General features: G+C 38.6%; 1 protein-coding gene across 1 annotated transcript; it reads left to right on the top strand.

Annotated features, from left to right (window-relative positions):
- The first annotated feature begins 651 nt into the window (after window positions 1-651).
- On the top strand, window positions 652-8,632 carry LOC105032459 (probable linoleate 9S-lipoxygenase 4). Its single transcript, XM_010906913.4, has 9 exons — window positions 652-1,086; window positions 2,642-2,931; window positions 5,719-5,962; window positions 6,072-6,410; window positions 6,484-6,569; window positions 6,646-6,753; window positions 6,836-7,140; window positions 7,259-7,522; window positions 7,622-8,632. The coding sequence occupies exons 1-9, from the start codon at window positions 891-893 to the stop codon at window positions 8,388-8,390; spliced, it is 2,601 nt and encodes an 866-aa protein (XP_010905215.1). The 5' UTR covers window positions 652-890; the 3' UTR covers window positions 8,391-8,632.
- The last annotated feature ends 4,233 nt before the right edge of the window (window positions 8,633-12,865 follow it).

The raw sequence follows: 12,865 nt of genomic DNA, 5'->3' as shown, positions 1-12,865 counted from the left end.
AATGAACAACATATGTTTTCTCATTGATGAAAGGCACTAATAGCAAGGATTATTGGCTGACTCAAGCCACAAAAAAGTTTAAGTGAAATAATTCCCCTTTTTGTCAGACTGCACCTAGCAATCTTACTTATTCTCTTTTTCTATCTTTTTATATTGTGTACATATTTTTTTAATAAAATATTTTGGGTGGTTCAAAGTCTCCCTTTTCAATCAAAAAAAAAAAAATCGATCTGAATCACTGGGGAAGGTCAATGTCTCCTATAAATAAAGTTGATGTTATGTATCAAAATATAAGTTAAAGTTGATATTGAAAGCCAAAAGGGAAGTTCCAAGAAACCACCAGAATAAATTCGATTGAAGACTGCCCCCACTTCACCATTTTTAAATCGTAGTTTACAAGTAACTGGTCCTATCTTCACGTTTCTTCTTGATACATTCCTATGTTCTTTTATTAACATATAAAAAGTAACAAATGAATGGTTCAAAGCCTTCTCACTTGTGTTCGGTCCGAAGCCAACTTAGTCATATGATGCTTATCTCCAACTAGCTATGATTTTTCCTTGCACCATCATTTGTGTTCAAAGCCTTCTCGAAAGACGTGGTTTAGTTTACCATTTCCTTCAAATTGACGGACAACATAAAGCATGCAACTCATGGAACAAATCAGACGGATAAGCGCCTTGACGTGTATTAACGTGTATTTATTAGATTCTCAGGCCTATAAATTGTCTTATTCCTCTCATTGCTTGCAACTCAAAACCTCAACTATACCGAACACTTTTATTCCTCTTCCTATTTCTATCTCCATCTCCATCTGAAACTCCATCCAGACCTCAATCTCGATATATATTTTTCTTTTTTTTGGTGGATCGGGAAGGAAGTAGAGCAAGATGAGCTGTTTTGATGCCATTACGGGGAAGCGCCCAGAGGGGGGCAAGGGGACGAAGATTAAAGGGACGGTGGTGTTGATGAAGAAGAACGTATTGGATTTCAACGACTTGCACGCCTCGTTGCTCGATCGCATGCATGAGATATTGGGGCAGGGGGTCACTTTCCAGCTCGTCAGCGCCACCGAAGGCGATCCCAGTACGTTCTCCCTCCTTCCATTAATTCCTCTTCTTCCTTCACATATCTAATAGCTTTTGTTCATCATATGCTAGTCTTGAAAAGAATCCTATTTGGTTTTATAGCTATTTTATTTTTTAATTTTATTCGATGTATATATATATATATATATATAATTTTAAATAGCAGGACGATCCTAACCAATAATCTTTTCTCACTGGAAACACATCCTGTGAAAGGTTTCATAGGAGCCACAACAAATCCAAGCATCCGTTGTCACATTCTATGGATGGTTTTATGTGAACCACAATAGACCGAGAATCCACATAGAAACTTGTGTGCGATTGTTAAAAGAAATCAAGTCATTTTTGATATAAAAAAGGATTGAAGGTTTTTTAATTGAATGAATGGCTCATATATATATATATATATATATATGTATATCTATTGTGGTTCACATAAAACCATCCATAGAATGTGACAACGGATGCTTGGATTTGTTGTGGCTCCTATGAAACCTTTCACAGGATGTGTTTCCAGTGAGAAAAGATTATTGGTTAGGATCGTCCTGCTATTTAATTTTTCATCCACCTAAAAAATATCATCATGTTATATATTATTAAAAAAAATATTATTAAATAGTCCAACACGCATGAACGCTTCTAACTGTTAATCTCTTCCCGTGAGGAGACGTGCAGGTGATTGACGACTAGTCTTTTTGAGGATTGGTAGGTTGACTGACCCGTAGCTTCTTCCTTGCCTGTTAAGTTATCGTAGGTGATTGGATTTTGCCCGAGGTGCAGAGACCATTCCACTGATTGCAAGTTTTTAACGTATATAACACACCTAGCTAATACTACATCGAGATTATTTTGCTAGATTGTGGTGTAAAATATCAATTCCCTAATGATGTGTAGCATGAACCTCGCTTTGTCTCCATAGTGGGGTGGGACCAGTAGTAATTTCCCTAGTGGCATTAAGTGATGCCTCACCAAACGCTTGCCCTAAACGCCACGTAACCATATCAATCTCAATCTATCACATAATCAATCCCTTCCCATCACATTGGACGGATGAAAATATATGGACTCGAAAGTATAATTGTTGCCCCTATAGATATAGCGATGGGCCAATCATTATTTATACCCATTTCATATTTATTTTGAAATGGAGCGCAGATTTAAATGAAGCAGATTGGATGGATTGGTGCAAGTAAAATTATAAAAATTAATTTTTATTTTATAAAAAATTATATATATATATATATATATATATATATATATATATATATATATATATATATATATATATATATATATATATATATATTCAAGATTTAATTTGGATTTTACCGTCCCTATTCATCTTGGATCTATTTCAGATCGGATGACATCCGTATCATTCGGACTCGAGTATCTTCTGGTTAACCCAACCCAGGTGTAATATTTGTCCCCCGCACCGTGTTTTTCCTCTTGTAAGGTGACACGATGACAAAATGATGTCAATTGAACCGATGCTTTATTTTCACTGGCCAAGGATTGGACACTGATAAATAGTGTGGTGGTACATGGAACAGATAATGGGAAGAGAGGTAAGGTCGGGCCACCGGCATACCTCGAGGAGTGGATCACGACACTGACATCCTTGTCTGCCGGCGAGTCCCGGTTCAACGTCACCTTCAATTGGGATGAGAGCCAAGGCATTCCAGGGGCAGTCATCGTCAAGAACAGCCACCATTCCGAGTTCTTCCTCAAGTCGCTGACCCTGGAGGGAGTCCCTCGCAAGGGAAGAATCCACTTCGTCTGCAACTCCTGGGTCTACCCAGTCGACAAGTATACATATGACCGTGTCTTCTTTGCCAATCATGTAAGTATTAATCATCATGGATTCGATTACTCATATACTTGTTAATGATCACCGCTTAGTTCACCAGGGATCTGACGGTTGGTGATCGGTGCCAATATGATGAGATCGACGGTGTCGACCGAGTCCTATTTGTGCTCAGCCAATCACTAACCTACAAATTGGCTGTGAATTGCATGGTGAACAGTAGTGGATAATTTTAGTTTTCTGTACGGGCTCTGATTGTCCTACTGAGGATGGGTTCACTTTTGTTTGAACCACATCGGGTTGGACAACGTCCATGTTTGGTTGCTTCTAATTAATGTCGTCAGTGAGCACGTTGATGCTAACGATTCCAATTGACGCATACTTACTCCGTACCATACCAATTATCATATGCCACATAAGAATAGGACCAGATTTACAGCTCAGCTAGTGGACCAATTCAACTAGAAAGGACACGTCGTGACATGAAAGATGAGCATTTTATGTTTTTGATGGATCAGTCCAATCGGAAAGCAGCGCGTCTGGATACCGATAAAGAAGATAGAGAAGGAAAAAAATCAAAGCCATTATGCTAAGCTATGGTTGAGGGACGGGATTTCTCATCTATTATCTATTATTATCACTCTTATCCATTATTTCCTCAAAAAAATATCCACTTCTCCCAGGAAAGATAAAGAATACTTGCAGGATTATGGACGGAGTGTAGACACTGCTAAGCATGAAAGGATTTGCAGAAACTTCAGAGGCATTAAGGTTCTTAAACATGTCATCTTTTATACTTGGCCTATTCCAAAACAAAAACAAGTATATACCCTAATAGTAAAGCTAAATTATGTTTTTCAGAAATTATGTTGAGATCACTGTCAAACCGTGACTATTTGGTATTATGAATGTTTAAGGTGTCTTTTGCTTTATACACTCCAAAAATTGTTTGCAATAATCCTGTTATGTTTGTGATACTACTGTTAACGATGTTGCATGACAACCAATTTGGTTCTGCTATTGTTGTACAAGTGCTATCATTTCGCGTGCTTCTTTTTATTTATTTATTTATTTTTTTCATTCATTTTTTCGTGTTTTGCTCTTGATGTAATGGGAATGACTATCCTAGAATTTAAAGAGGAAAATGACAGCCTACCAAGGATCTTAGAGGGATTCCGATCATTAGCCTCCCAATTAACATCAAACCGTCACAGCACCATAGCGCACTAACTTTAGATGACATGACTGTTTTTTTAACAATGATATCTGTAGAACTTTTAACATCTTTAATGTACATACTCAACACTCTTTTATAAATAAATGGATATATTTATTTATAAAAATCCAAAATGTCATTAATTTGTTGTTAAAAAATATTTTCTTTTACAACAACGAATTCGAAAGGCACTCATCATCGAAATATCTACATAACCCTTTAAATGACCTGCGATAGTTTTTGTCATATGATTTGCACCTCAAGTTTATGATGAGGAATATGATTTGAACTTTCAAATCTCATATATATTGCTTTTATGATACCATCCCATCCTTGATTATCATGAATTATCATGAACTTTTCACTGCACACTGCAAAATGTTACACACACCTCCACATTGCTGTGGCTTGGCTTTCCTTGTCAAATCTTTAGCTTGGCCAACTGGAATTCCTGCCATCACTTGCCAAGCAAACAAAAGATCAGGTGCACCTATTTCTAGGGCCTATTTGGTATCACTTTTTATCATCATCATCATCATCATCATCAAAGGCCCAAGAAGATGAACTAGATTGAACAACATATATGAGGAAACTCTTTTGTTGTTCTGAATTATTTGTAAATTACTGGGGTATTATATAGCATGTCTGAACCCGAACAAGCTGGAAGGGATTCACGCACGACATAGTTTCAGCCTCTATACTAAGCTACCCTACCAATATCCATAATCCATTGGAAACTAGGATACCTCATGTACTGAACATGACTGCTTGATATTTAACATAAGGGTAAGGCCCGCTTGCATCATATCCAACTACCATATTCTGAGTTTTGCCTGCCTGCACATCTCTCAAAAATTAGGAAGCCAATTGCTTCCAAATAAAAAAAACAAAAAAACAAAAATATATTGGCAATTTGGAATGGTAATTAGTTGTCGGTTCATGAAGTGATAGTAGCATCGATCCTGATTGAATGCGATCTTCCTTTTGGACTTAAATAGCCTATTATTATCTAAAGTAATTAAGATACAATTCAAATAGGTGCTAACCTAACCTAAATCTATTGAGCAAATGACTATATCTGGATTTAGACCTAGATACTAAGGCTAGCCCAAAAAGGATCATTCTTGAGCCTAGCTTATTTTGGCGAAAATTCTAGACATTAAATATCTTACAAAGTAATAAAAATATGTATGGATCTTTTGTAATGCATGGACAGCATCATAGAGTATTGTGTAGCTATGGATGGCTGCCATCAAAAGATAGATGGCCATCAAACAAGATGATCTACGAGCATGTATCATATGATGTACAGTACATATTGTTTGATGGCCTTCCATCTTTTAATGACAGCCATAGAAAGAAGTACAGTATTCTGTGGTTCACCACATAAGATCCTGCTGGAACAAAACCTATCCCATTTTTCACTCTGAAATACCTACTCTGTTCATGTGGCTCTTAACAGTGATCAGTCAAGTGGTCTAGCCTCCTGTTCCAGGATTTGGTACATGGAAAGGAAAGGACTTTTCCTGCCCCGGAATTTTCAAATTTCTTGTTCCATTGGCTAGCTGGTATTCAGATTTAAATATTGATACCCTGTAATCCTGCAGACTTACCTCCCAAGCAAAACGCCTGAGCCACTGCGACCATACAGACTAGAAGAACTGCTCCATCTCAGAGGGGACGATGTCACTGGCGAGCTCCAGGAGCATGACCGGGTCTACGCCTATGCTTACTATAATGATCTTGGTGACCCGGACAAAGGTGCCGAGTATGTCCGACCAGTTCTTGGTGGCTCCAGCGAGTACCCTTACCCTCGGCGTGGCCGGACCGGTCGCCCCCCTACAAAGACTGGTAACTTAATTGCTCACTAGAACCATCCATCCATTGCAGTGTGGATACGTAGGAATCACCGAACAAGCTCAAGCTTATGTTATACTCGTCTCTTTCTATTCCTCCACAGATCCAAACAGTGAAAGCAGGTTGCCACTTCTAAGCCTCAACATCTATGTCCCCCGGGATGAGCGGTTCGGGCACCTTAAGATGTCGGACTTCCTTGCATACGCTCTCAAGTCGTTGACCCAGTCGCTGCAACCACTCCTCAACACTGTGTTCGACAAGACCCCAATGGAGTTTGATTCTCTCCAAGACGTGCTGAACCTCTATGAAGGTGGGCTGAAGCTGCCCGAGTTCCCTGCACTTGAAGAGATCAAAGATCGGATCCCCTTGGAGATGATCAAGGAACTGGTCCGGTCCGATGGAGAGCAGGTGCTCAAGCTCCCACTTCCGCAAGTCATCAAAGGTATCTATTACATAGAGTTGCTCTTTAGTGATTAGCATTACAAAGTGATCCTAATGGTAATGTCATCCCACAGAGGATAAGGATGCATGGAGGACTGATGAAGAATTTGGCCGAGAAATGCTTGCCGGCGTGAACCCTGTTATAATAAGGCGTCTCGAGGTAAATTGAGGTTTATCTATTAGCAGTTGATCGTCAGGTCTTGGACGAATTGCACTTAGCAACTCGAATCTTGCAGGAATTCCCTCCAACCAGTAAGCTTGATCCAAAAACTTATGGCGACCATACCAGCTCAATAACGGCAGCTCACATTGAAAAGAATTTAGAGGGCTTGACGGTAGATCAGGTATGTGAATTAATGAACTATTAAGGAATGTTGCATTGTTGACTGTGGCATGATGATTCTAAGCGACTGAGTTCTGTTGCAGGCATTGAAGAGCAACAGGTTATTCATTTTGGATCACCATGATGCCTTGTTCCCTTACCTTAACCGCATCAACTCTACATCCCACAAGATATATGCCTCTAGAACTATACTATTGCTCAAGGATGATGGTACTCTGAAGCCACTGGCCATTGAGCTGAGCAAACCGCACCCAGATGGTGAACAACATGGTTCTGTCAACCAAGTCTTCACTCCAGCTGAAGACGGCGTTGAGGCTTCAATTTGGCAGTTGGCTAAAGCCTATGTTGCTGTCGACGATTCTGGTTATCACCAACTAATCAGCCACTGGTATTGTCCGTGATCATGCCCTATAGATGACACTGCATCATACAACTATTGAAACTAAAGCAGAGCATGGCCATTTTACAGTTAGTGAAGTCTGTGGAATTCTTTGCCATTGTTGCAGGCTAAACACACACGCAGTGATCGAACCATTTGTGATTGCCACAAACCGGCAGCTGAGCGTCATGCACCCAATCTACAAGCTTCTGAGCCCCCACTACCGTGACACGATGAACATAAATGCCCTGGCTCGCCAGATCCTCATCAATGCCGGGGGCGTCCTCGAATCAACTGTTTTCCCCGGGAAATATGCAATGGAGATGTCTGCGGTGATCTACAAGGACTGGAAGCTCACAGACCATGCACTACCAGATGATCTCCTCAAGAGGTACAAATATCTGCATACATACATACATCCAACATTTGTTACATGCCCTTAGGTGCGACTCCAAAGAGCTCAATCTCAACTCATTTCATGACATGACAGAGGAGTTGCTGTGCGGGACCCGAGCAGCCCACACAAGGTCCGGCTACTGATCAAGGACTACCCTTACGCAGTCGACGGGCTAGTCATATGGTGGGCGATCGAGAAGTGGGTCGCAGAGTACTGCTCCATTTACTACCCCAGCGACGCGGCGGTCCGGGGCGACGTCGAGCTCCAGGCATGGTGGAAGGAGGTCCGGGAGGTCGGCCACGGCGACAAGAAGAAGGAGACATGGTGGCCAAATATGCGGACCTTCCGGGAGCTGACCAAGACATGCAGCACCATCATCTGGGTGGCCTCCGCCCTCCACGCGGCCGTCAACTTCGGGCAGTACCCCTACGCCGGGTACCTCCCGAACCGGCCCACCATTAGCCGCCGGTTCATGCCCGAACCGGGTACGCCGGCCTACGAGGAACTGGAGAAAAACCCGGAAGGGGTCTTTCTGAAGACCATCACGAGCCAGTTTCAGACCATTCTTGGGGTGTCCCTTATAGAGATTCTATCGAGGCACTCCTCGGACGAGGTGTACTTGGGGCAGAGGGACACGCCGGAGTGGACCACGGACCGGAAGGCTCTGGATGCATTCAAGCGGTTCGGGGACAATTTGGTCGAGATCGAGAAACGGATTCTGACGATGAACGAGGATACGAGGATCAAGAATCGGAACGGGCCGGTGAAGATGCCTTACACGTTGCTGTATCCGAACACGTCCGATTTCTCGCGTGTTGGTGGGCTCACCGGGAAGGGGATTCCAAACAGCGTTTCCATCTGAAGAATTTGTCTGGGATTTGCTGTTGGAGACCAAGTACAGTCTGTTTCCACCATCCTTGCTCTGATTAAGTGCATGGGACTTCACTTTGAGTGGTGTTGATTAGAGTGCTTATACTTTAGCTATATAAATAAATGGTTCCCTCTAGTGATGTTTTTTTCTTTTCCTTTTTTTTTTTTTTGTACCAGAAAATCATATATCGTGTCTAATTTTTTAATTTTAAATACAATAAATGTTGATGTAAATCCAAATTGCCCATTACTGTTCTTTAAATATCATTTAATATATATATATATATATATATAATTAGATTTTGACTATGTTGAAATTTGAGCTTTAAGACATGCATGTGTGTTTCAAAATTTTATTTTCTAAACATCACAGTGGAATACAAGATTAAAATACTTTTAATTTGAATCATGCATGCATAAAAACATAAAACTACAAGGACCTACTTCATATGCTGAAATTGTACATATGCTGAAATTCAGATTATGATCAAATCGCATATCTGTTTCACAATTTCTTTCTTCAAATCTGAATCTGAAAGAGAAGAAATCTTTTTTTAGCCACACAAGTGTCCGGCATCTACGGGTATTCACTCGAGATTAGCCTGGAATAGTCCTCTTCAAGTTAAATTTTCTTCTCTAAGAAAATTCAGCCTGCTGAATCTGAATGAAGTCTGGATCGCGATCAACTCTTGATCTCTTTCCTTAATCTTCTTCTTTTCTTCTTCTCTTGCCTTTCTTCCTTGCTTTGTACTGCTACCAAACATCAGGAAACCAGTAAATAGGGGACGCCCAACAGCCTTGGGCATGGAAGAACTTGGGATGCCCAAGAGGTGGGGCATGTGGGATGCCAAGGGAGAAGAGAGGGAGAGAGAAAGAGAGGGCGTGGGGGGGGTCTCCAAAGGTAGGCGTGGATCACTAGTTGGATGCCTAAGGACCTTAAGAGAGATCCTTTAAATAGACATAAGGATTGAATCCTATTCAATCTCATAATACAAATCCTACTTGTATTAGATTTCTTTATAACTTAAGTTATACAACTTCTTTTAAGAAACCTATTGTTGGGAATTGTATCCTAAAACCAATCGTATGACGATTGAGTTCTTCTTTATATATGAATTATTGATTATTGAATAAAATTTATTCTGATATTTTTCATCACAAAGTAACATCTTCCTTGAACTCTTGTATTGTGATGAAGTTCTTAGAACTATACTAGTGTACGATAAAAAGAGAATTTATCATATAGTTCTTAAATATATTCATGATCAAATGATACGTCATTACATATCATATACGTCTTAAACATGTCCATCGAAGAACCTCGCTCTAGAGTGTTGGAGACGCGAGCACCCGGGACAGCGTCTCCGTATCGAGATACCATCCGGCTACATCAGGCCCATTAGGGGATGGTGCGAGCCGTGGCAGACTGAGCTGGGCATCATATGTCACAGCTATGACCCTGTGATGCTTTTTGATTGACGTCATGTTCTACCGGCTCAGAGAAAAATTTTCTACACCCATTTACAGGTAAAATAAATAATATTATAAATATTTAATTTGCATAGTATTCTTCTAATATTTGTTATTGACAGGATGTATTCGACATCATTAATTTTGAGGAGGATCGTGTGCGGCGAGCCGTGGACACTCATTTATCATTGTGTTTCAAAGATTATTGCCATCACATGCATCAGCATTGGTACCATGTAGTGCAGGATCATGAGGAGGAGACAGCGTGGCAGCAGCCTTATGACAGCATCACTATGGATGATTGGACTGTCATATGCCGGCATTACGAAGATCCGGCATATCAGGTTACACATCCAATTTTTTTTTTAGAGTTTAATGATTGAATCATTGATTTTTAAATTAAATTTGTTATCTACTAATTTGACTGATAACTGTACAGAGAAGATGTGCCCAAAATATCGTGAATCGAACAAGACAGATCGTACCATATTATGGGGGTTTGAGGTAGTTTGCTCGTCACATGAAGCACATGGTAGATAATTTTTAATTTTTAATTAGCATATAATTCTTTAGTTATTTAAATTTTTTTTAATTAATTATTCTCAAATTATAAAAAAATGCTGAAAGTGGTGAGCTTCTTGGTAGGATCGATATCTACCAGCGGACTTACCAGTGATGGTCAGAGAAGCGAACGACGGAGAGCCAGGAGCTCTTTGTAAGTTTTTTCAATTATTTTTTCATTCGCAGTCTAATTTTTATTATAAAATTAAAATAGCTATAACTTTAATTTTCAAGACCGTATGACAGACATGAGATCCCAGCCTACCCCTGAGGGCTCGACTGCACCCACAGATGATGAGATCTGTGATCAGGTGCTTGATATGAAACCCTGTTATATTAGGGGTCTAGGGTATGGGATCACTGCTCCCTCATCCTCATGCTCGTCTAGGGCTGACATCTATTCTGCCTATGAGGCTCGACTGATGGAGGTACAGAGACAGACTATCGAAGATCGACAGTGGGCTGAGCAGCTAGCTCAGGAGTTGGTTGCACGCATCGATCAGTATCAGTAGCTCTAGATCTAGATGATGGAGCAGATGGTACAGATGGAGTAGACGATATAGCTGATGAGGTAGCAGCAGACCGATCCGAGCTCTTTTGAGCGCTCTCTTTTCCTAGCTCATTTTTCAGATGCCGACACTTGATGACTTCTTCATGTAGTTTTTTATTTTTATTTCAAATCTCTTATAATTTTAATTTAATATAATAAAATAATAAAATTTATTTATGAGTTTATTATGTAAATTTTTTATTTTTAATTTATAAAAATATTATAAATATAAATTAAAAATATATATTCATAAATTATTTTTTAAAAAAATATATTTATATTATTAGCGACAGAATTATTTTTGATGAAATATTGATTATCAAAAATATTTTAGTATAATAATTTAATTTTTTAATAAATATAAAATTATTAAAATTTTATAAAAAATTAATAGCGATGAAAATTTATTTATCATAAATAATTATTAGCTATGAAAATTTTTATTGGAAATTATCATATTTATGATGTAAGATTTACGTCACTAATATTATTTAAATTTATTTTTTTTAAAAAATTTATTATTAAATTCATAGTGATGAAAAATTTTTATTACAAAAAATGTTATTTATGACGTAAATTTTTCATCACTAAAAGTTTTTAAAAATTTTATTTTAGAAAAATTTTAATAAAATTAATAGCGATGAAAATATTTTTATTGTTATTAATTTTTTATTTATTAGCGATGTTATAATTTATCGTAAATATTTTTTTTACGATTAAAATCTTTCATCGAAAATATTTTAACGATAAAAATTATTCATCACAAATAAATATTATTAGCGATGAAATATTCTTTTCATCGTAAAATATTATCAATGGTGTAATTATTTATGACAAAATATTAATGATAAAATTTTCGTCGCTAATAACTATTAGCGATGAAAATAGATTATTAGTGATAAAAATTTTTCATCACTAATAACCTATTTTGTTGTAGTGTAGGAAATGATATCCCGACTTTACAGAGCGTGAAGCTGTGGTTATCATCACAGTTTTCCATGAAGAACTTGAGAGAAGCATCCTACATCCTTAGGATGAAGATCTATAGGGATAGATCTAGAAAGTTGCTTAGATTATCTCAATCCACATGTATCAATACCTTATTGAAGTGGTTCAACATAGATAATTTCAAGAAAGGCTATCTTTCGATAGGCCATGTGATTACTCTTTCCAAGAAGGATCATCTGACAACTCTTGAGGAGAGAGAGTGCATGAGTAGAATATCATATACTTTGACAATGGGATCTATCATGTACGCTATGATATGTATGAGACCGGATGTGGCCTATTCACTAGGAGTAGTGAGTAGGTACCAGTCTGATCCGGATGAGAAGTATTGAAAGATTGTGAAAGAAATTCTTAAGTATTTAAGAAATACTAAAGATCAATGGCTTATCTATGGAGACACTGATCTAAAACTTATGGGATATACTTATTCGAATTTTCAATCAGATTGTGATGACAGTAGAAGCATGTCGGACTACGTATATACCTTGAATGGAAGAGCTATTTGCTGGAAGAGTTCCAAGCAATATATTGTGGCCGATTCTATATACAAAGTAGAATACATTGCTGCATCGAATGCTGCAAAGGAGGTGGTGTGGTTGTGAAAGTTTATCAGCGAGCTGGGAGTTACACCTTTCATTAATGGTCCTGTCCTACTATATTGTGACAGCTCCAGTGCCATAGCTCAGGCAAAAGAACCTAAGTGGCACTATCACACCAAGTATGTCTACGCCGCTATCATCTGATGTGAGAGATCGTGAATCGAGGTGATGTCGAGCTTCAGAAGATCGATGGAAAGGAGAACTTAGCTGACCCCTTCATTAAAGCTCTCGGGATCAAAGAGTTTGATGATTTCAAATGAAAGATGGGTATAAGATACT

Source organism: Elaeis guineensis, chromosome 13, assembly GCF_000442705.2.
Source record: "Elaeis guineensis isolate ETL-2024a chromosome 13, EG11, whole genome shotgun sequence".
In the NCBI taxonomy this organism is placed as follows: Eukaryota; Viridiplantae; Streptophyta; class Magnoliopsida; order Arecales; family Arecaceae; genus Elaeis; species Elaeis guineensis.
This window is presented reverse-complemented; position numbering and strand designations above follow the sequence as displayed.

What these genes read in the sequence shown, in the direction of transcription:
- LOC105032459 (XM_010906913.4), top strand. Translation starts at nt 891, where the DNA reads ATGAGCTGTTTTGATGCCATTACGGGGAAGCGCCCAGAGGGGGGCAAG. An exon ending in GTGTCTTCTTTGCCAATCAT is followed by an intron (nt 2,932 to 5,718) that starts GTAAGTATTAAT and finishes GTAATCCTGCAG; the next exon opens with ACTTACCTCCCAAGCAAAAC. An exon ending in TCGCCCCCCTACAAAGACTG is followed by an intron (nt 5,963 to 6,071) that starts GTAACTTAATTG and finishes ATTCCTCCACAG; the next exon opens with ATCCAAACAGTGAAAGCAGG.